At 35.9% G+C, this 25,629-nt stretch overlaps 1 protein-coding gene across 9 annotated transcripts in view; it reads right to left on the reverse strand.

Moving 5' to 3' along the window:
• The window catches only part of LCOR (ligand dependent nuclear receptor corepressor), a 157,732-nt gene that overhangs the window by 66,612 nt on the left and 65,491 nt on the right, over window positions 1–25,629 (reverse strand). For 8 of the 9 annotated variants that reach the window (XR_013550539.2, XM_078434682.2, XM_078434681.2 and 5 more), the window contains 2 exons: window positions 20,694–20,759; window positions 20,256–20,335 (listed from right to left, as the gene is read on the reverse strand). Coding sequence is in view for 4 of the 9 variants with exons in the window: in XM_078434681.2 (XP_078290807.1) it covers window positions 20,256–20,335; window positions 20,694–20,759 (146 nt within the window). In the remaining 5 variants the exon portion in view is untranslated. Of the gene's footprint in view, window positions 1–20,255; window positions 20,336–20,693; window positions 20,760–25,629 lie in introns of those variants that run through there. The other variant, XM_078434683.2, reaches the window with a different exon arrangement.

Raw genomic sequence — 25,629 nt, forward strand, 5'->3', positions numbered from 1 at the left:
GTGGGGGATGGAGAGGAAGAGAGAGAGAGACAGAAAAAGAGAGAGAGAAAGAGAATATCTTAAGCAGGCTCCATGCTCAGGGCAGAGGCCAACACAAAGTTCAATCCCATGACCCTGGGATCATGACCTGAGGTGACACTAAGAGTTGGATGCTTAACCAACTGGGCCAGCCAGGCACCCCTGCTTTTATTGCCTAATTGCCAAGGCTAGGGCTTCTGGTAGAACAGTGCATAGAAGTATTGAGAATGGACAACTCTGTCTTGTTCCTAATTTTAGGGGGGAAATGTCCAGTTTTTACCACAGCTGTGTATTTTTGTAGATCAGGCTGAGGAATTTCTCTTCTAGTCCTAGTTTCTTGGGTGTTTTTATCACAAAAAGGTGTTGGATTTGGTCACTTTTTGCAGGGACATCCATTGTGATGATCACGTGGTTTTTATCACTGATTCCCATTAATGCATTATATTACATTAATTGATTTTGTGGTGTAAACCAACCTTGCATTCCTGAGAAAAATCTCACCTGGTAAGAGAGTGTAACAGTTTTCATATGTTCCTTGATTTGGTTTGCTAATATTTCGTGGAGAATTTTATTGTTGTTATTGGTATTCCTAAGTGATTCTGCTCTGCAGTTTTCTTGTGATCTGTCTGGTTTTGGTATTCAAATAATACTAGTCTCACAAAGCGAGGAAGTCGTCTTCTATATTTTAGATAAATTTGTGTAGAATTGGTATTAGTTCTTTTAAAAATATCTGGCAGAAGGGGCGCCTGGGTGGCTCAGGTGGTTGGGCAGCCGACTTCGGCTCAGGTCATGATCTCGCGGTCCGTGAGTTCGAGCCCCGCGTCGGGCTCTGTGCTGACAGCTCGGAGCCTGGAGCCTGTTTCAGATTCTGTGTCTCCCTCTCTCTGCCCCTCCCCTGTTCATGCTCTGTCTCTCCCTGTCTCAAAAATAAAAAAAAAACGTTAAAAAAAAAAATCTGGCAGAAATCACCAATGAAGGTGTCTGGCCACAGGCTTTTCTTTGATGGAAATTTTAAAATTACCAATTCAATCTCTTCACTTGTTCTAGGTTGCATTAGTTTCCCAGGGCTATTGTAACATATTACCACAAACTGAGTGGCTTAAAACAGCAGAAGTTTACTCTCTCACAACTCTGGAATCTAGAAATCTGCAATCAAGGTGTCAACAAAGCCATGCTCCTTCTGAAGGCCTCTATGAGAGAATCCTTCCCTGCTTTTTCCTAGCTTCTGGTGATTTCCAGCAATCCAACATTTCTTGACTTGTGACAGCATTAACTCCAATTCTTCTTCTAACTTTACATGGCCTTCCGTGTGCGTGTCTTGGTCTCCAAATCTCCCTTATAAAGACACCAGGTGCTGGATTGAGGACCCACTCTAATCCAGTATAACCTCATCTTAACTTATTAATTAATCTGCAAAGACCACATTTCCCAAATAATGTCACATTTATAAGTACCAGGGATTAGAACTTCATCTTTTTTTTTTTTTTTCGAGTGGGGGCACATAATTCAACCTGCTACACAGGTCTGTTCAGATTTTCTATTTCTCCTTATGTCAGTTTCAGTAGTTTGTGTCTTATTCTAGGCATTTGCTTGTTTCATTTAAACTATCTAGTCTGCTGATTTATGTATGATTCACAGTAGTATTTCCCTTAAATCCTTTTTATCTCCATAAGGTCACTAGTAATTTCCCCTATCTGATTTGTGATTTAGTAATTTGAGTCTTTTTCTCTTGAGCAGTCCTAGATAAAACATTTACCAATTTTGTTGTATCTTTTCAAAGAACGAACCTTTGATTTTGTTAATTTCTCTATTTTTCTATACTATTTCATTTATTTCTGCTCTAATCATTATTATTTCCTTCTGCCTGCTTTAGGTTTAGTATGCTCTTCTCCTGGTCTTTTAAGGAAGACAGGGCACTGAACTCAGATCTTTTAAAATATAGGCAGCTGCAGCTTTAAATTGCCATCTAAGTGCTGTTGGCTACGTCTCATAAGTTTTGGTATGTTTCGGCTTTCATTCATCTCAAACTATTTGCTAATTTCCCTTGTGATTCCTTCTTCTGATTATTTAGAAATGCATTATTTAATTTCCACATATGTGTGAATTCCTCATATATCCTCTGTAAATAATTTCTACTAATATCATTCCTTTGTAGTGGGAAAACATATTGTGTACGATTGGAATCCTTTGATTTTTTTATGGCCTAGCAGAAAGTCTTTCTTGGAAAATGTTCCACGTATACTTGGAAAGAATCACTATTTTGTTCTTTTTGGGTGGAGTGTTCCTTATACACATCTGTTAGGTCTAGTTGCTTCAGAGTGTTGTTCAAATCTCTCCTCTCTGTTGATCTTCTGTCTAGATGTTCTATCCATTATTGAAAGTGGAGTATTAATGTAGTCAACTCTTGTTTTTGAACTATTTCTCCCTTCACTTCTGTCACATTTTGCTTCATGTGTTTTGGAGTTCTGTTGTTACATATGTAACAACATACGTTGTTATATGTCTTCCTAATACGTTGACCCTTTTATCATAAAAAATGTCCCTCTTGATCTCTAGGTTCATTGAAGTCTATTTCCCCCCAATGTGCAGCCTCTGTTATCACTTTTCTCAGGGGATGTGGTCTTGAGCATGCAGTCTCCCTGTCTACTGGGAATGACTGTGGGTTTAGTCAGACTCTCTGGCAGTTTCTTTCTCAGGTCTTCCCTTTACACAGTGCTCGCTGATCAGCCTGTAGCAGTATCACACACCCAGGCATTAGCCTCTACTAGTTTGTTTCATTGGTGTGTTGTTGCCACATCCTGGGGCATAAATTGCACCAGTGTCTGATCCAATGAAAGTGGGGCCTCTTTGTAAGGGCAGGGTGTTGCCTTGCCAGTCTTTGAGGCTAACTCGAACCCCAGGAGGGCTCTTCTTTTTATCTGGTTCTCTCCGTAAAGATTCTGACTGGTCTGCCATTTCACTTGTTGCTACTAGTATCATGGAGCTACCAGCCTCCTCTTAACTGTTCACCACAAAGATCTCCATCATTTTCAACAACTTTTTGTAAGCTCTGTTCCAAATAAAGTCAGTCCCCCTGAGAGAGCTACAGAATTCTCCGTTCTCAAGGCCTGCCTTTCCCTTTGCAAGAACCACTGTGCCGCTGCACAGAAACTGGAGGTTAGGACAATAACCCACTTCTCTCAGAGTGACATCTGTGCTTTATGACAGGGGGTGGTGGATCACTTGCCTCTCCTGGCACAGAACTTCTGCCTTATGAATGAGGCCTGACCTAAATAAACCTCAGTATGCTCAATCTGCTGAGACTGGAGCACATTTCCACTCTGAGAAAAGGCTGAGAGAAGGAAGGCTTTTTGACCTCAGCTGCCTGGAAGACAGCATCTGCCACGAGAAGCTAGAAGGTATGACTGATGCCCACAGTCTGTTTCCCCTGCTCAGACAAGAGTTAGAGCTTCCTTCAAGCTGAGCGCAGGGAGAGGGTGGGAGTGGGTCATGGGTCAAATGCCAGAGTCCTGTTCTGACTGAGATTTAGTACGTTTGTTTGAACAAATCATTCTCCATTTGCTATATGCCCTTAAGATAATTATTTCCAGCTTAAATGACTGCTTTAAAATAATTTCACCAGTTAAATGGTTATTTTGCTTGTTTTTATCCAGAATAATAAACAGAGATGAAAAATATAATACCAAATCATATGCTTTTATCAAGTGCATCTGGTCACCAAGTTAAAAATTTACAGCAATGATGTATAAACAAAATACAGGCCATCCTCCCTTACTGTACATACTATATGCCAAAACTAAATGAACCAACAAGAACAAAAACATTCAAATGGTACAGAGCTAATAAAGTTAACATAACAGACAGGAGATCCAGAAACAACAAATTCATATCACCCCACCCCCAACCCCCTCCCCCACATCTGAAATTTAAAAGAAGTCATTATGTATTGTATGCCCCCCCCCCAAAAATGATATGACATACTCTTCTGTAAATAAAAAGCCACTGTTCTTCCTTACAGTTATTATCCCTATTCATTAAAGAACAAGTTGTTGGCCCAAAACAGAAGAGGAATAAAGTTGGAGATACGCACTGGAATCTGCATCTCCTCGGAATTTGCTTCCTTCAGAATTCAAGAATTGGTCCTCCTACATGGGTTTGTTCATAGCCACAGGTGATTCTGTCATATCAAATCTACTGTGAGTTTCTTCTTCTTTTTTATTTTTTCTACTGTAAGCTCCTTAAAAGCATATATATCTAGAACATACTGCCAAAGCTTTTGATTCTGTAGCTCTCAGGTAGGAAGCAGTCATGTTTTTTAAAAGTTCTCTTCAAGGGGCGCCTGGGTGGCTCAGTCTGTTAAGTGATCGACTCTTGATTTCTGTTCAGGTCATGATCTTACAATTCGTGAGACTGAGCCCCACTGTGGAGCCAGGTTGAAATATTCTCTCTCTCAAAAATAAACATTTTTTAAAAAGCTCTCTTCTTGGGGCGCCTGGGTGGCTCAGTCAGTTGAGCATCTGACTCTTGATCTCAGCTCAGGTCACGACTCCTGGGTCATGGGATCAAGCCCCATGTGGGGCTCTATGCTGAGCATGGAGCCTTCTTGAGATTCTCTCTTTCCCTCTGCTCCCCCCACTCTCAAAATAAATGAACATTAAAAAAAAAGTTCTCTTCTTAAGAACTGAAAAGATCAGTATCATACTTTAAAATTTATTATGTATTTATAATAAATCTTAGTATTTGGGAAGGCAAATCCCTACCTGTTATGTTTTCTAAAATGTCCTGGCCATTTTAACTTTATTTTTTCAGATTATATTTAAAATAGCTTAGTCAATTCTTCTCACCACCAACACCAGCTCCCCAAAGAAGACAAGGTGGTTTTTGTTTTGTTTTGACAAGGTGGTTTAGATCTGAATAGCAATATACTTAGAAAGTATTTCAGGAAGTAGTAACACCCTTAAAAATATTCAGTCTTTTCTTTTAGGAGCTGCTTTACATTTACCCAAGTGAGCTATAACGGAGCTCAATTAAAATTCTGTTGTTTATTCATGTAGTTCCCACATATTTATTATTTTACATTTTTACTGTCCATATGAGAAGGAGGTTTCCTTAATTTTCTAACTGCTAGTGCTGGCATAAAAGCAGAAAAGTGTGTGTGTGTGTAAAAATTAATTCTGTACACAGTTTTTGGGGAAAGCGTAGGTTGTGTATCTTCAATTGCTAGGTTCTCTGGCAGCTTCACAACTTTGTGTCAATTTCCCAATATCCTTTTAAGGTAATTTCTTTTAAGGGGACTGTGAAGGTGATAAGGAGAGGTAAAGGAAAACAAAGCTGCAGAAGCCACCAACACTGTGTGGTCTGATGATCCATCACCCAAAGCAGGAAAGGAGACTTAATACTGAATATGTTGGGATCTTCAATAGAAAAAGACCTCAAGTTCTTTATTAAGTTTGGTTACCTCTACCTTCATAATCCATACAATACACTCATTTTATCATCCTTTGCTACCTTTTTGGGAATGGCAATAAAACATCCAAGAGACGTTTTCAAATAAGAAGTTCATACTTTTTCCTACAACTTAAGGGTTGCTATTTCTCTGTACTACTAGAAATGTTTAAGGAAATTCCATAGACTTAAGAGAAATGATACTACAAAACATTTCTGAGGGAAATTTAAGATGTAAAGAGGATATAAACCATGATCATAAACTGAAAGACTCAGTGTTGCTAATATGTAGCTAATATGCTAACTGATCTACAGATTCAGTGCAATCCTAATCAAAATGCCTAAAGGCTTTTTGAAAAATCAATGCATTGCTTTTAAAATTTATACAGAAAGGCCAAGGACCAGGTTTAGCAGAACAAGTTTGAAAAAGAAAAACCAAGTTGGAGAACTAGTACTACTTGATTTTCAGATATAAAGATACACTGATCAAGACACTGTGGCATGGGTGTAAAGACAGACATATAGTTCAATGGCAAATAAGAGTCCAGAAACATACCCACAGGCATACTGTCAACTGATGCAACAAAGATGCCTAAGAATTCAATAGGGGTTAAGAAGGTCTTCTCAACAAATGGTGTTAGAACAACTGGATTACCTTATGCAATATAGTAAACCTCAACACTTCAATAACACCATGTAGAAAAATTAACTAGGAACAGATCAGGTACCAAAACACAAGAGTCAACACTAGCAAGCTTCTAAAAGAAAACATGAGAGTTTTGTGTGTGTCTGACACTGGATTGAGCAAGGATTTCTTGAACAGAACATAAAATACATGAATTTTAAAAGAAAAAATTGGCAAAAGGTTTTATACAGAATGTATAAAGAACTATTACCACTTAGTAAGTTTTAAAAATGGACAAAAGATTCAAACAATTATTTCACATAAGAGGTATAAAGATGTTCAACATCACTAATCAACAAGGAAATGAACAATAAAATCACAGTGAGATACCACTATAGACCCACCAGAATGTTTAAAGTTAAAAAAGACTGACAATATCAAATGTTGGCAAAATGGGAAACACTGGCATTCCTATACGTTGCTGATGGAAGCAGAAAATGGTTAAGTCAATTTGGTGAACCATATAATAGTATAAGGTTAAATATACAATGATACTACCACCCAGTAATTTCAATTCTAGGTATTTATTCCAGAGAGATGAAAATATATGCCCAATGGGGCAACTGGGTGGCTCAGTAGGTTAAGAGTCCGACTTCGGCTCAGGTCATTGATCTTGCAGTTCATGAGTTCAAGCCCTGTGTCAGGCTCTGTGTTGACCTGACATCTCAGAGCCTGGAGACTGCTTTGGAATCTGTGGTTCCTTCCCCCCGCTCATGCTCTGACTCTCTCTGTCTCTCAAAAAATAAACAAACATTTAAAAAAATAAACTAATCTTTAAAAAAAGAAAATATATGCCCAAAGACTTATATGTAAGTCTAATATATTAGCCAACATCTGGAAACAATTTAAAAGTCCAAAAGAAAGTGAACTGATATGGGGACCTACTCAGCAATAAAAAGGACCAAGAGTATATACAAAAATAAGAATACCAAAAAATTATGTTAAATGGAAGAAGTCAAATATGAAAGAGTACACAGTATTTCACTCCTATTATATAAAACTCTAGAAAAGGTAAAACTAATAGTGATTGCCTTAATTGGGTGTCCAAGAAATGGACTGACTACAAAGGGACATGAGAAAGCAATTTAGGGTGAGAACTGTCCTGAACCTTGACTGTGCTGGTAGTTACACAACTGTATACATTTACCAAAATCTATTAATCTGAACTCTTAAATGGTAAATTTTATTATATACAAATATTGCCTCATTAAAAAATCATTAAAACATAGGTTCAGGGTATTTAAGATACTAGACACTGAACGGATCACTGAATTTTGGCTCTTGTTGAACTAACCATTTGGAAATCAAACAAATGATTCTTACTTACATTTTCAGAGTCACAAAGAAATGTGACACTTATTTTCAAAACCTCATATGAATGTTCTTCTCTCAAGCAAGCATACTTTTAGTATCTTTCACTTGCTCTCTACGTTTTGCATTGTATTTTGAATAGATACAACTAAATAGTCACCATGAATTGTTGGCATTTCACTATTTTTGTTCTATCTTTAGATCCAAATCAAGATAAGGAGGTTGATCATTGTGCAAAAGCTGGTCTTTGTTAATCAAGTTGTATGCAGACTGGCCAAAAAGGGGGATACGCGTATCATCCAAGGAATCAGATCCCCTTAGAAAAATGGAATTCAGTATTGCAGCAGGGAAAAGACATGATGAACCCAGAATATCTTGTTGTATCAGAAAGTATTAAAGTGCTCAAAAAATGATGGGGACATGTCAAAAGGATATACTAGGTGGTTTGAAACAGCTCCCATTAACCGAATCTGGGATACTGGATAACATATTTGAACAGAGTAAGAATCTTGACTTCAAAATGACAGAGGAAATAGGAAAACTCTTCTTCACAGTATAAAGCCAAATGAAAAAATACAGAAGAATAATAATTAGAAAAATCACCATTTCAAGCCATCAGAAAAACGATTCCAGCAAGAAATTACCATCAACACCAAAATTAAAGTGGATGAAGGTTTAGTAAAAAAGAGATATCTATGTAGTCTCAAAAGTATCTCTTCAAAAATTATTAATTACAAGAGGGAAAGAAGTACATACCATTTCAGTGGAAAAACCTAGTGAACATCAACCTTGTCAAGGGATCAAAATAAAAACCACCACTAAACTAACATCGTGTGCTTCACAATGTGATCATTCTACTGTAAGGATAGAACACGACTTATTTAATATTCCTGCTAAAAGATCATGGCCTGAATTTAATCATGAAGAAACATTAGAAAACCTAAATTGAAAAACATTCTACTAAACAAATGACCTGTACTCTTCCAAAATGTCAGTGTCATTAAAAATAAATAAAAGTTTGAGGAACCATTCAAGATTAAAGGAGACTAAAGAGTAGAAAATAAAATTTGATGAGTGATCCTAAATTTTGAACTAAAGGAGGGGGTTGGGGGGGGTGTCACTGGGACAACTGGTAAAATCTGAATGAGATTCACAGGTTAAATATTCCATTGAAGTTAACTTTCCTGATTTTTGGTAACTGTACTGTGTAGTTTAGTAACTGAACACCCTAATTCTTCGGAAATAGGGAAATACACAAGGAAATATTTAGGAATAAAGATATATGAGGGGTATGATGTCTATAACTCATTCTGATATGGTTCAGGAAAATCTGTGTATGTTATATGTGTAATATCTCTGAGACAGAATGAATGAGAATAGTAAGGCAAATGTGGCAAAATGTTAACAACATTTTGATGTTGTTTTAGGTGAAGGGTATTTTTATGTTTTAGGTGTTTTAGGTGAAGGGTATATAAAAGTTTTTATACCACTTACAACCTTTCTATAAATGTGAAACTATTTCAAAGTAAAAAGGCAGGGTGGACAAATGTTAAGCCATACTTTTCTCCCACAAATATGCCAGATCTCCCTTGTCTCTCTCTCTCAACCTCTCCTTCACAACCCCACCTGTCTTGCCATTAAGCTATATGTGCTTGTGTTATGAGTTGTTCTGATACACAGAAGAAAAGCAAACAGAATAACAAGATAGGGCAATTAACAACTTTCAGGCTTCTCTTAGTAACTCAACAAACTGATGAAGATACTCAAAAGAGAGTAAGACATTTTCTACCAAGGGCCAGAGAGTAAATACTTTTGGCTCTAAAGGATATATATAGTCTTTGCTGCATCTCCCCCTCTCCCCCTTTCACTGTTCCCACCCCCCCCCCCCCAAAACCAACTCTTCAGCCTGTAGGCATTACAGAAACAGGCTGTGGGTAGATTTGGAGATAGGGCATAGTTTGCTGACCCCTGACAGAATTATTAAATTTCTCCAAGAACTGTAACAAAAGTAGTTCCACTGGTCCCTGAAATAGCAAGGATGTTATTGAATAAATAAAGCAACAAAAGCATGTCAGCTTGGAAGTTCGTTCTTAGGGCAATAGTTAATAAAATTAAACTTTAAACAAAACACAAAGATTAAGATTCCTTAAAGTTTCTTTTGTAACTCTACTATTTGTCACCTTATGAGTTTTGGTGTTTAGGAGGGTAAGAATGGGGAAGGACACTTATATAAGTTGCTGATTTTATGAGAGAGAACACTTCAGGAAAGGAAATGGAAGAAATAATGACAAATTTCACTTGGGAAAGGTTAAGATGGCTTAGACTTCAGGAGTGTGATACAAAACTGAGGGGGTAACATTTTAGGGCCATCCCTATCTAAATTCAAGACCATTCCTCATCTGTACGTACATGTGTTCTCCAAATTTAAGTGATTTTTAAAAAATTCATACAATATGGTATAGAAAACCTAGGAATTAGAAGCATGTGCATGCATGCAAGTTTTGTAATAATTATGTTAGCAAGCCTACCCCAGTAGATCATGGGCCTGTATCTACATCCATGTCTGCTACCCATGGCTTAGTGACATTTCAAGCAATGAACTAAAAAGAGCTGACAAGATGCAACTCATTGATTTAAATGCCACTCTCCTACATCTTATTATTTTAAATGCCAGCAAGTCTTAAGGAAAATGGCTCCACCACTTTAAATGCTCATACTCTTTAAGGTCAGTTATCTAAAAAGAAACCTTACTTCATGTAAATTATTGCTTTTTACATTAACAAAATAAAAATTGTGCTTAATGCAATTTTTACCATATGTCAATTTTGTTAAGCAAACCATCAAGCTAAAGAATAGAAAAAAACAAAGTTCAAAGCTTGAATACACACCAGGAGTTAAATATGGTATTCAAAATATACAACAAAACTACCATGAATGACTCTTATCAGTACATCTGTTACTACTTTTCATGCAAATTAAGCCTAAAATGTAAGTGGCAAATGACTATTACTGCTCTGCTTAATTCACCAGCATCTACTATCAGCATTTGCAGTTACAGCTTTTTCTCCCTTATACATGTACAGTTATTAAAAATACTACAAGACAAATGCAAGTCACCTCCACAGTCAAGAGCATGGGTTTCCTATCTGCTTCCACTGGCTAGAAAATAAGTTTATACTATCCCCATTCTTATCCACAACCCAATCTCAATCCAAAAACTTCCTGAATTTTGATCTGTTCTCCATAATGACTGTGGATGTCTCCAGATGCCCAAGACCATTATAAATAGAAGGGATATCTAACTGCATATTTGAGGCAGTGGTATTATAAAAGCCTGGCTAAGGGTAATCTTGCCTTTTTCTAAACTTTTATAGCACTTTATCTATACTACTCTGACTGTACTAGTTTTATAACCTGTATTATAATTATGTGGTGTGTGTGTGTGTGTGTGTGTGTGTGTGTGTGTGTGTGTTACTTACCTCCTCCACTAGACTATAAATTTCTTGAAAAGAGCATCTGTGGCTAAAACCTCCTTTTAATCATTCACAGTACCTTTATTTCAACCACAGTAGCTGGTGCTTTTGAAATAATATAAAAGTAAAATATACAGCCATTGATTTTAACTTTAGAAATAAGGAACTGACAAAATTTTTTGAAAGAAAAAAAGGCAGACTTAATTGTTAAGATGTCAATACTACCCAAACTATCTACAGATTTAAAACATAACCCTTATCAAAATCCCAATGGCATTTTTTGCAGAAATACAAAAATCCATCCTAAAATTCATATGGAAACTCAAAGGACCCCAAATAGCCAAAACAATCTTGAAAAAGAAGAAAGTTGGAGGTATCACACTTCCTAATTTCAAAACATACTATGAAGCTACAGTAATCAAAGCAATAGGTACTGGCATAAAGACAGACACATAGAATAATGGAACAGGAGGGAGAGCTCAGAAATAAACCCTCACATATACGATCAAATGATTATTTTAAGTTTATTTTGAGAGAGATACAGCACAAGCAGGGGAGGGACAGAGAGAGAGAATTCCAAGCAGGCTCCACTCTGTCAGCTCAGAGCCCAATGTGGGGCTCAATCCCACAAACCAGGAGATCATGACCTGAGCCAAAATCAAGAGTCAGATGCTTAAACTGACAGAGCCACCCAGATGCCCCCCTATGATCAAATGATTTTTGACAAGAGTGTCAAAACCACTTACTGGGAGAAGAGACACTCTATTCAACAAATGGTATTGGGTAAAATAAATATCCACATGCAAAAAAGCATGAAGCTGGATCCATACCTTATACCACACACAAAAATCAACTCAAAATGGATCAAAGATTTAAAACTATAAAACCCTTAGAATAAATCCTTATAGCAGGATAAGCTTCATAACACTAGATTTGGTAATGATTTTTTTAAATATGACACCCAAAGAACAGGTAACAAAGGTAAAAATAGATAAACTGGACATCAAAATTTTAAAAGCTTCCATGCATTGGGACGTCTGGGTGGTTCAGTTGGTTAAACGTCTGACTCTTGATCTCGGCTCAGGTCATGAACTCACAGTTCCATGACTTCAAGCCCTGCCATCGAGCTACGCACTGTTAGTGTGGAGCCTGCTTGGGATTCTTTCTCCCTTTCTTCTGTCCATCCCCTGCTTACACTCTCTCAAAATAAACTTTAAATTAAAAAAAAAATCTTCTATGCATAAAAGGACACAGTCAAGAGAGTAAAAAGATAACCTACAAACTGGGAGAAAATACTTCAAATCATTATCTGATAAGGGCTTAATATTTAGAAAGAACTCCTACAACTCAACAAAAACAACAAAAACCAATTCGATTTAAAAATGGGCAAAAAGACTTGATAGACATTTCTCCAAAGAGCATGTACAAATGGCCAACAAACACATGAACAATCACTAATCATAAGGGAATACAAATCAAAACTACAATGAGATACCACTTCACACCCATCAGAATGGCTACTATAAAAACAAAAAAACAAACAGAAAATAACAAATGTTGGCTAGAATGGTGGATAAATTAGAATTTTTATGCACTGTTGGTTAAGAATGTAAGATGGTGCAGCCGATGTGAAAAGAGTTTGGTGGTCCCTCAAAAATTAAAAATAGAACTACCACATGACCCAGCAATTCCATTTCTGGGTATACACCCAAAAGAATTGAAAGCATGGTCTTGAAGAAGTATTTGTACGCCAATGTTCACAGTGGCGTTATTTACAAAAGGTGGAAGCAACCCAAACATCTATTGTTGGTGAACAAACCCAAATGTCTATTGTTGGATGATTAGATAAACATAATGTGGTACATACATACAACGGAATATTATTCTACCTTTAAAAAAAGGGAAACTTTATGATATATGCTTCAACATAGCAAAGCCTTGAGATGTTATACTAGGTAAAATAAATAAGCCAGTCACAGAATGACAAATACTGCATGATTCCACTTATACGAGGTACCCACAATAGTCAAACTCATAGGACAAAAAGTAGAATAGTGATTGCCAGGGGCTGGGGAAGGGAAATGGGGAGTTACTTAATGGATATAGTTGCAATTATGTTAAGATAAAAAGAGTTCTGGAGATTGGTTGCAAAATACTGTGACTATACTTAACACTACTGAACTATATACTTAAAAGTGATTAAGACATTAAATGTTATATTAATGTACATTTTAGCACAATACCAAAAAAAGCAGTATGAAAGGCACAATCTACAGCTAAACGCAAACAACTGCAAAAGGGACAGAAATCCAATACAGAATAGGGGAAGAAGAAATGTTTTACCCCTCACCAAAGATTCACCTACACGTATTCCAATCACCATATACATTCAGAAATCCTATCAATAGTATTCAGCTCAGATGTCTTATTTCAACTCCATTTCCACAGCTCTATTAGACACTTCCAATTAAATGCTCACTTTCGGGGCGCCTGGGTGGCGCAGTCGGTTAAGCGTCCGACTTCAGCCAGGTCACGATCTCGCGGTCCGTGAGTTCGAGCCCCGCGTCAGGCTCTGTGCTGACGGCTCGGAGCCTGGAGCCTGTTTCCGATTCTGTGTCTCCCTCTCTCTCTGCCCCTCCCCCGTTCATGCTCTGTCTCTCTCTGTCCCAAAAATAAATTAAAAAAAAAAAAAAAAAGTTGAAAAAAAAAAAAAAATGCTCACTTTCACCACAAACTGCTTTCAGCTAATAACCTCATTATCCTCACCATAAAAACTGGTCACCACACTTTTCCTCTTCTCAATTCTCAACTTCTGTTAATCCACCAGCTAAGTCATCCTGGCTTGGAAAACCTAACAGCAGTAATATTTCCCTCTCCTTTATTTATATACTCACATAATCGCTAAGTTTTAACACTTTATTCTAGATTCCTTACATACATCCCTTCCTTATTCATCTTTATAGCTACAATCCTAATTCAGGCTAATTTTCTGGATTAGAAGAGCCTTCTATAATTTTCTCACTATAAATTCCTCTGTATTACAACCTAAAAATGACTACCAAACCAATCATTCTAAAACACGGAGCTCTGTAAGTTTCAGGATAAGTTCTATCTCCTTGATTAAGCAACTCCAGTGCATCTACTTCATCTCTCAAGTACTACAGTACTTACATTTTCTTGTACTATCCACTATCTTTTTGAATATTATACGGGAGAATAAAGGAGGGGGTTTTACTCTTAATGTTTCCTACCTACATCAGAGCTTTGGTTCTGGGCATGTCCGATGGGTGATTTAACTCTCCCTAATTTAAATCTCCTTTAATTGCTTTAGCCACCCATGATCTCACCAACAGCCAGCCCATAAGGAGGGATCAGTCTTTTACTTCTTTGGTAGACTCTCTGGCCTACCACAGATCTAGACATTTAATAAACCAAATGATAAATCTGTTAACTCTGACCACATAAAATTTAACACAACTGGGTTAACCACCAATTAATAGTTTACTGAGGCCTGTTTGTTCAAGGGAAAAATCCACAGATTGGGAGTTCAAAAAAACCACTTCGATATTTAATGGGATCCTGGATTGAGCACTGATTTCACTGAGTCAAGTGGTTTTCCTTAATCTTTGAAAATAATCTATATAAAAGGACTCTGGAAGTACAACAAGGTTAAGTCTCACAATCTAGATTTGTACAGTTAATGGAGTAATTAATCATGTACTGACTTGTGGTATCCAATTAAGTCTGCTGTGCATCTATTGAATTATCATAAATAACCTTTAAACTTTTCATATTTGTTTTCTTTCTCACCCCTAATAGATGTATACTATATTAATATATTTTTCTTCCACAGGTCCTTTTATACAATAGGTACTATGAATACTTACTGATTTGTGGTACCCTGAGACAAGATGACATTCCTATCAAGAAGCATTGAATACACCCAAGCTAATACACTGGACATAAATACATGTTGTGGAATACGAGAAAATAGTAACTAGATTCACCATCTGCTCTTACTATAAACTTTCAAAGTGCTAAAGTAGCAATAAAAATTAAAATGTTAAAAGGATGTATCTAAACTTTTAATTAGCATGTACTCATGAAACAGAACAAATTATGAATGTTCATACTGAACACAACATGATAGACTAATGATAAACATGAAAAGAATCTTATTACGTGATTCTTTAGCTAGCTGGGCAATGAAGGATATCTGTATGATTTGCCTCCAACCTTGTGAGTATATCCAAAATTAAGTGCTCTGGCTCCACCTAGAACATGCCTCTCTCATAACTGCCTATGTATTCTTCAAGTCTCATCTTCTTAAAACACCTTCCTAAAATGCTAGTCAAATACTAAACTTACTAACAGTCTTACAACAAACTTAAGATAACAAATAGTTTATATTTTGGTATATCATCCTATCTTCCATCATCCCTAGTTAGTGAAACATCCATGCTCCTTACTCTACAACAGCTATCTCTACTCTATCTCAGCCAAACACAGCACAGCGATACCATAAATTTATCACTTAGAATTAGTCCATTTTTAGGGACAATAAATACTGGAAGCAATTTTCTATTCTTCCTATCTCTCCAATACCTTCTCACTACTACTGAATCAACTCTTCATACTATCAACATAATAAAAGCCTCACAAAATGGGTTTTCATAAAGAAATACAAATGTATATGTACATATATTTAAGTAAACACATGTATTTCCTAGCTGAGACAACTGAGAAGACCTAGAAGTAATGACACCCCAGTTCCGATGAAGACACCTAGTGCCCAGACAGACCTTGCTTTCCTTCTCATACAATTCTCCAAATAAAAGAAACTAAGGTTCCTTGGAGAAATCCAGAGCTGAGACAGAGAAAGCAAAGGTAAGTCGGGAATGCTTCTTGGTGCCAAAAAGAAAAGAAGTGCTATTAAAAAAAAAAAAAAAGGCAAAAAAGATAGGCCAACTTGAAAGAGCTCTCCATGGCCAAATCTATGACAATTTGCAATACAAAATTAAAGAATAATTGTAACGAATTATAATCCATAGAATAAAATAAGAATCCATGACTCCATATAGATAGGTAAACAAATTAATACATAAATAGAGGAGAAAAGAAAGCTCTTCCTTAGAGCAGAATTCCAACTAACAAAAGCAGAAGAAATAACAGAAATAGAAAATCATTATTTGGTAAGCACTAGGTAGTAATTTTTCAAGCAACTTTCATCAATGGATGCTAAAATTAGTGTATGACAAGAAACTAGTATGATGAGAAAAAGATATTCACAAAAATCTTAAAGTACCTCTCAACAAGGTATCTATTAAATACAAAAAGGAGGGGCGCCTGGGTGGCTCAGTCAGTTGAGCATCTGACTTTGGCTCAGGTCATGATCTCGCGGTCCATAGGTTCAAGCCCCACGTCGGGCTCTGTGCTGACAGCTCAGAGCCTGGAGCCTGTATCGGATTCTGTGTCTTCCTCTCTCTCTGCCCCTCCCCCACTTGCACTCTGTCTCTCTCTGTCTCAAAAATAAATAAACATTAAAAAAATAAAAAATTAAATACAAAAAGGGAAAAAATAGAAACCTTACAATAGAGAAAACTGGCAGACATCTGCTTAACTAACTGATCCAAAGTAAGACATCACCATGTGCTTCCTGATAGGGTGTACTAAGGATGACACAACATCATTCTGTGGAATTCTTGCCAAAAATGCATAACCTAGATTCAATCATGAGGAATCATCAGACATACCTAAATCGAGGGAACATTCTACAAACCAATTTATCAGTATTCTTCAAAATTTATGAAAGGCAAAGCAAAAAATACTATTCCAGACTAAAAAAGACTAAGAATACATGACAACTAAATACAAAGTATTGGATCCTGGACCCGAAAAATGACATTGCTGGGACCACTGGTGAGCTGTGAAATTAGATTAAATAATATTGTATCATTATTTCCTGATTTGTATAATTGTATTAGAAGATGGTAACATATGGAGAGTCTGGGTAAAGGGTATAACAGTGACTCTTTATTGCTTTTGCAATTGTTTTATAAGTCTAAAATTATTTTTTTAAAAAGCTAAAAAGAAGTAGAAAAGCTTCATGAGTATATAAACAGACAACTGTGTGCATATGCTTGTCACACGTAAGCACTCAAAAGTTAGCTATTAATATAATTCTCCAAGCTTATTAAGCCTCCTAGGATTTCTTAATTCCTCATTTAGTAAATATTTTACCGAGTGCCCACTATGTGCCCAACAAACACAAAAGAAAGAAGCCAGTCAGCCAGCGAGGCAGGCACTCACTAACAGATTCTTAGGCACAGCTGAGAGTGGCTATTTGAAATATACTCATGACCATCTACACACTTATCTCTTCTGTCTTTCAAAGTGAGTAATTCCAAGTTCTACTTTAATTCCTGCTCCCCAGTTTCCATGTTCCTGTTCCTACTTATGTTATCAAAATGCATGTAATTAAAAAACCATGGGATCAAATTCCAGCCATTTGACTTATCCTGTAACTTAGTCTCTGTGACCCTTCTAATTCCTTTACTTGTAAAACTGGGATGCCTTTAACCAACTTTACAGGATTGCTGTGAGGATTTAAATGGGAACAAATATAAGCAAATGGTACATAGTACACATAGCAGATGTTAAAAAAATGTATTTTCCTATCTCTTAAAAATTTTATTTTCTAACCACTATAGGGTCTTGAAGGGTAGACAACAGTTGTTTTACTAATTTCTAGGTGAATTCCTGTTCTATTTTCCAAAGAGTCTACTTTGTATTTTTTACCTATGTATTTTAAAAAAATAAACATAATGTATTTACTTTAACCATTTTAACAGCTTCAGTACCCACTGAAAATCCAAAATGAAAAATATGCATAAGCGTCATTTCTTTCCCAACTATCAGACCAATAGTTCTAACAGCTTTTCCAAATATTGTTTGGAGATCTCATCATGCCAACTCCAAACTCAAGATTCCATTATCATGCTCTATGCTGCCACCCATTGGCTATTACCATACTCTCCAGATATTTCCTTCTCTTTGAAATCTTAAAGCCAGCCTTAAAAAGTGTAAACTTCAACCCAGTGGATAAATTTATCTACACATTGTAGTAATTCTCATATGAGATGCTCCAAGTGCCTGCAAAGAGTTTCAGTTCAATCACTTTAAATCTAACACAATTAGAGATCTATACTTGGCAATTTACATTTTCTAAGCTCTCTTTTTTCCTATTTTCCACTATAGTTGTTATGGCTGTCTCTGAAAAAATTAAATGTCAAAGATAAGTAGTGAAGTTTCTAATGGAGAATACCAGCTTTCCCAGAACTAGCTAGGTTGTCAAACGGAAATACTCTTTCTAGTTAGAAAAGCAACTAGAAATTGAGGAACTAAAACGGTAAGAGCAGCTGTTTTAAATGCTACATAGTTCCAGGTCTTGCTAGTTCTGTCTTCTAAAAATATTCATACAGTATTTTACCCGCATACAGCAACGGAAAACTCAATCATATTACAAGGATATACTGTACTCAATTACTGAGCATAGAAGGGCTTTCCTAATCCTACCTTAAAAAAGATAATTAACACTTGCTCCTTCTATTCCACCAAAATGCTTACTAAATGACTAGCTCAACAGTCACAACATGCATGCACATGCGTGCATACACACACAATTCAAAATGACCAATTTCAACTTCACTAGCAGTTGCTTAATTTTCTGGTCTTTCTCAAACCACATTAAATTTCAAAACACTCTCCACATTCACTCAATGGGAACAGACCATCCTGGATAGTCCCAGGAACAACTTTTCATGTAGTAAACAAGAAAAGATGCCAGAAAAGAACATTAAAAGGCTCTTAAATTGGCTTTCAGATTTGAAAGCAACTTGCCAACAATGATAAATAATGGTACAGTGGTTACAAGCAGAGGTAACAAAAAAGTATACAACATGGTTCACAGTGTTCAGAGGTTGACAACGCAGTTAAGAACACAAGATGCAAACATAGAAAAATAGGAACAAAATAAGGCAGAATATTAACTGACAAATAACTGGTATAGATAACATTTACTACAACAGTGTGAAGTTTAGAAACAGCAATAAGAGCAGAGGTATACCAGTGATAGCAGGATAGAAGCTTAAGCTAAGAGTTAAGGGCAGGGGAATTTCAAGCGATAGAGAACAATGGGTATATGTAGTGCTGTAGTCCAAATAGTAAAAGCATGTTATTTAATACAAATGACTGGACAAAAAAAAAAACAAAAAACAAAAAACAAATGATTGCACCAGTTTAGCTGAAAGAAAACTGTATAAAAGACAGTTGGGGGGCAGCATTAGAAAGAGAAGTGAACTAACTGTGCAGCATACTGAGGCACAGATCATTAGGCTAATAATAAATCCAGAATACAATGAGAAAGTCACTGGAGACTGAGTATGAGATAACGTTTCCACACTATTTAAGGCATGAAGGTTAGGGGGAAGGAGTTTACACTGGTAGCAGTGTTTAAAAGACTAAAGAAAACTAAAAGCGACCAATCATGTTATTTCAGTAGTTTAGAAATAATGCTAATGGTCTGAACCACGGTAAGGACTGTGGAAAGAAAAAGAATGTAATTCCTTCCTATGAAGGAAGAACTTATAGAACCTGGTCAATGATCTAGTTAGAAGTATACAGGGGGGAGGAAGGAATTCAAAATGCTTCCAAAGCTTTAAAACAGAATACAAAAGTACCATGAAAAGAAACATAAGATAGCAAACTATTATTAATAAATGTTTCCAACATTTGAAATGATGTTTCTAAATCAAAACTCCATTTATGTTTAATACAAAGCAATAAAAACAGAATACAGCGAACTTCTACAACAACTGAATATAAACAGCATTCATGCTCCAATACAATGAAGAAACATCTTATACTAAAGCATAAACCACAGTTTATCATAAATCTACATGAATTAGTAACTACTTGATCCAGATCCATGCTACTGTTCTTTTTGTACAAATGACTCCCATTGCTTCAATTACCATACATTTCATATTTAAAATACACTCAACAGTTTGAGATCTAGTTAATTATTCTGCTTAATGAACTATATAAATAAAGCAATGCATGTTGGGATACAGATTTCTCAATAGGCTAATCAACAGACTAGAAACAGTCTAAATTGCAAAACTCAGTTACTATCAAATCTTTTATAAATAAATATGGAATCATACCTTCCTCTTCCTACAAATCCCCCAACAAATAATCAAATTTTGAAAAAATAAAAACTATAAAATACCACACTAGATAAGTTACACAAGTTTTTTCGTTACCTTTACTTTATCTCTTCTTAAGCAACAGAATAGACAGTTTTCATCAAAAGTCCAATCAGAAATGCTTTCAGGTTCACAGTCTGCAAAAAGAGTTGGAATACCAAATTAACAGTTACAAAAGTGAATTTTTCAAACAAATGAGAATTTCAAAAATATTATTTAACAACAAACAACAAAAAATCCTAAGCACTGGACAGGTTCCTTACTTGTCTTAATATTCTTAATAACTGTTCACTAATTAATATATCTTATTAATACATATATTTGCATTATCAACTAAACACAAAAATGTTTATAGGGATACAGCTTTAACTCACATAAAATTGAGTAAAAAGGAGGAAGAGACTGGGGTTTAAATCACAAAAGTATCAGATATGTCACCAGGAAGAATTTGAAATATACCAAAGAGGAAAGAAAAAAAAAAAAGATTTTGAATACCTTTATATAAACTGAGATCTTTTAATAATGCAGGTCCAAACAGCCCTTCAAGAATACTTTCAAACCCTGAAAGGATGAAAAAAAAATCCATTATTACAGTAACACTCCCTATAGTAAGGTAATATTAATCTGCTGCTGAAAAAAAGATGGTGTGTTCCTCCAGTTCTCAAGGATCCCCAGAGTATTACAGAAGGGATGCTGAGGAAAGAGTGTCAATGACAAACCTAAAAGGAACATTTGCATTTTTGTCCATGATTAACATTCAATACAAATTCACAGCACATTCGAGAACAACACAAAACAGACAACACTAGAAATAACCAATGAAAGAATGGAAACTCACGGGTTGTCCTATCATTGTACAAAATCCCAAATACCTCCTTACATAAATGCTCAAAATCCATTTTAAAAGGCACCTTCCCCAATGGAAGAGTCAAATCGTTTCAAAATTTCCACAACATTCTGGATTAATCTAAATAGCCTGTTTCTGAATATGAATTGAGATAATAGATTTTTCAAGCTAACAGTTTTTTAATGTTTTATTTATCTTTTTGAAAGAGCACAAGGAGGGGAGGGGCAGAGAGAGAGGGAGACAGGATCCAAAATGGGCTCCACACTGACAGCAGTGAGCCCGATGTGGGGCTCAAACTCACGAACCAGATCATGACCTCAGCGAAAGTGCAACGCTCAACTGACTGAGCCACCCAAGCACCCATCAAGTCCACAGTTTTCTGAAGAAAGAAAATTCTCACTGAGAATACCTTTATTACTAAAGAAAAAATCATAATATTTTAAAAGAAAAAGATCTTTGTAACTTTTTTACATTGCCACAATAACTACTTGCTGGTTCCTTTATGAAGGTAGAACTCACTAGTTATACATACAAAAAAAAGAAAGAAAAAATCCAAATATATCTGTATATAAATGTTTAAAATATTATCACCTTCCACATTATTTAAAAAAAAAATTTTTTTTTGGATTTATTACCTCAAATATGGCCGATTCAATGAAAAACAATGAAAAAATCTTGGCCATCTTACTGTTTCCTATGGTTCATAAAGAGAATAAGGAGGGAAAAGGGGAAAGGAATCAGACTGCACCTTTATATAACATAACAGAAATAACAGGTTAAGAGTGGTGGTTCCCAAACTAAGGATCTCACTGGGAGCTCAAACAGTTACAAGGGGTCCACGAATCCATATGTACTTCAAGAATGATCTTCAGAAAGAATTAACGTGTCTTGTGCATGCAGTGTTCATAGTACTGTTCAAATGCAAAAAAAAAAAAAAGTTATCGCAATTAAGAAAATACACAAAATGTTACTGAATTCCTAGTGTGTATTATGTATTTTGGGGCCCTATGTATTTTGTCACATAATCTATAATCACAACTTTATAATTAAAAAAAATTAGAAAGTACTCTTATGCTCAAAAGGGAGGGAACCACTAATTTAAAATACTATAGCCAGGTGGATACATGAAGGTTCACAACATAGTTAGCACTTCCTTACTACAAATACAATCACCATAAAGGGTTTGAAGGTAAAGGGGTAGAAAAGATGGTGCTTACAAACAGGATTTTGTCTCTTTATAAGAATAATAATGCAGGGGTGCCTGGCTGAGTCGGTAGAGCAAGGGACTCTTGATCTTGAGGATATAGGTTCAAACAAGCTGCACAGGAGATGTAGAGATTACTTAAAAATCTTTAAAAAACTAAAAAAAGATCAGAATTTAATACGGGGCGCCTGGGTACCTCAGTAGGTTAAGAGGCCAACTTGGGTTCATGTCATGATTTCGCAGTTCACAGGTTTGAGGCCCTGCGTCCCTCAGGCTCCGTGCTGACAGCTCTGCTTTGGATTCTGTGTTTCCGTCTCTCTCTGCCCCTCCCCTACTCATGCTCTGTCTCTCTCTTAAAAATAAATTTAAAAAATTAAAAAAGATTATTTTTAATAATTAAAAAAAGAAGAACAATGCAGAGCAAAAGACTTTTTTGTCCACAGTATTAAGCCATTGTTTTCAACAGAATAATCTCTAGAGTCTATGTTAACTACATTGTAAAGAGTTGATTTTTCTACACTATTTTCTAGATTCTAGATTTTTCATTTATTATTAAGGAGCAATTGTTTTTCAACTCTCCTTAATTCTTCCCATCAAAATTATTCCAAGGACATTAACAAAATCAAACTATCCATTCAAACAAGTAAGAGTTATCTGTGTCTCTGTTTATTATTTGCTAAAACATTTTCTGCTAAATCACTATGGTCTCTCTTCCCCAAACTAGGGAGGAGAAAGGGTTGGACTGGGGGTTTAGAGGTTGGGGAAATGGTGGTTAAGAGAATGAGAAGGAATTGCTAGATCCTATCTATCTTGGGCCTGCAAACTAGATATTCTCAACACTAGTCTCCCCTCCCCAAACCCCTTAAATAAATCCCACAGCCTGCCTCCCAACTCTAAAGCCCTATTTCACAAATATTAATGAAAGCATTTCAATACCTTTAAAGTACCCAGTACACACTGCAAATAGCTAAAAGAGATTATAAGTGGCTCTTGTCCCAAAGAACACATGTAATAAATATGCTTTCATCTAGATTTATATGAAATTGTGACAAATTCCAAACTTGCATACTAAGTATAAATTCCTGAGAAGGAAAAATGTTAATATAGCAAGAAATAATACCAGGAAAAAAAGGCTTATAAGCTTTGAGAGTGAAAATTATTAAAATTACAAAATAACAGAATCTGAAAGAATAAGAAAATAGAATAAAAACTTCATCAATAACACAGAGACACTAAACAAAAAACTGAATCACATATCAAAAAACCATGAAAGGGAAAGACCAAAAACAATAAATTAAAAAAAAAAAAAAATCTGGTGACTTAACCACAAATAATTTTGACCAAAAGAGCAACTATAAACAGGTCACTCCTATTTTGCTCACATCTGTAACAATACATTAAACCTTACAAATATTATCAATTAGACACTGTAAAGCCATATCCTGCTACCCTGTTAACTGAATTTAATGCTACTCAGTTTTATTAACATTAAATATTGAATTTAGCAGTTGCATAGCAACAAGAAACGGCTCATGTGCTATGCTTGACATTAACAAAAGGCAAATAAGGGAAGAACAAATGTATTCAAAATTTATACCATGATCTCACAGAAAAGCCATGAGATCAATAACAAAATGCCATGGAAAATTAAATACTGAAAAAGACAGCTATGTCATTATGTTCAATCACTAGAGCTTAAAAACCATCTTTATGGAATACATTACATGTGAGGAAATATTCATAATTTTATTGGACACAACCAGTGTTCAAAGAATTCCTGTCCAACATCACAATGGGTCTCAGAGTTGGGTCTCCAGTCTCTTCCTCACAGCAACCTCCACTGTGTTTTTAGACTACTCCTAAAATACTGCTTTGACAATGCCATTATCTGTTCCGAAAAATTCTTTGTTTAAAACACAAATCCCAAATTCTTAAGTCCAGCAATCAAAGCTGCTTATCATTTGGCTCCAAGCTACCATTAGCAGCAGCCTTATTTCCCACAACTTTGTGCCCATTCTCAGAGCTTGTCATGTTAGTATTCTGATGTATTCAGTCATCCTAATATTTTCTCAGGCCTCTGCATCTCACCTCTGCCAAAATAAATTATCTCGTTCAAGGCACTCTTCAATTTGTTCAACAAATACATGTCTGCTTATTCAACTGACATTAACTGAGAGCTGACCATCTAGCATGGACAATGGCAGGCACTGATAGTGTGAACAGCCAGTGGTGAACAGACATGGTGACTGCCCTCATGAAGTTGGATTTCCAGTTTTCTCATCCTCAGAATTCACTTATCACTCTCCCCTTTTAAATAAATGTCAATTCCTTATGTTTTCTTTGTTTTCTGTCATGTGCAAAGTGCTCTCTATGCAATCTATTCTGTAAAATAAAATTTGTCATAGGCTATCTAAACTTTATTTTTTTGCTTTTCTTTTCATGTATTTATATCTTATCTCCTCAAGGAGATTTAATATTCCAGGAAGGCTAGGCAGGTCTTCCTGTTTCCCTCATTTTTCTCTCTTAAACTAGGACTCTACATGCTTGGTTTGCAGCTTCTAATTTAATCATCTACCTCTCAAAAACAAAAGATAGATTAAAATTTTTCACATATTCCCTCTTCAATCTTAATCATAGTCACTACTTTATTTGTAACCAAAACGGAATAGTAGGTTATGAAAAATAACAGGACAGAAACATATCAAATACATAGCGAACATAAGTCAGTAAGCAATATAGTCCGTGCTTTTGAAACAAAAAATTAAGGATGGAATGAAAAAATGGTTCATGGGTCTTGGGAACCTTTTCTCTGAGGTACAGTATAGACATTAGTAGTTTGAGAGATAAAGAGGTGCTAAAAAGGAAAATCAGGGGCACGTCAGAAAATTAGCAATTTTTACATCAAGGTCCTGGGGAATCTTGTAAAACTTGGTGCTTGGTATAAAAGAGCTCGGTCTCCAACAGAGTAGTATTATTTTATGAAATATCAGTTCAGAGGTGCTTGCTGGTTTAAAAAAAAAAAAAGGCACCAGATTATATAATCTTTTATATTTTATCCAAGATAACATAAGGTAAAGAATACCTTTTTACTGATGTTCCATCTTTCTCAATGTATCATACAACCAAAGAAACGTAGATAAACTCCTACAGGTAATGAACAAAAACCAGGTTCCTCTTCTCATTACTCTAGACTTCCTCCTCCCCCACTGCTGGGCAACTACATTCACTAAGTCCTTCCTCTCTTCCTGAGCATCTGATCCCAGCCCATGCACTGTGAGGAGCCCATTTGCTGGCACACTTATCACCCTCAGAACTACCCAGCACAAGAACTGATGAAAAAACCTGACCAAATACATTGGAGAGAAACAATCTAATTACAA

This window comes from Panthera onca, chromosome D2 (genome assembly GCF_046562875.1).
Source record: "Panthera onca isolate mPanOnc1 chromosome D2, mPanOnc1 haplotype 2, whole genome shotgun sequence".
Lineage (NCBI taxonomy): Eukaryota > Metazoa > Chordata > Mammalia > Carnivora > Felidae > Panthera > Panthera onca.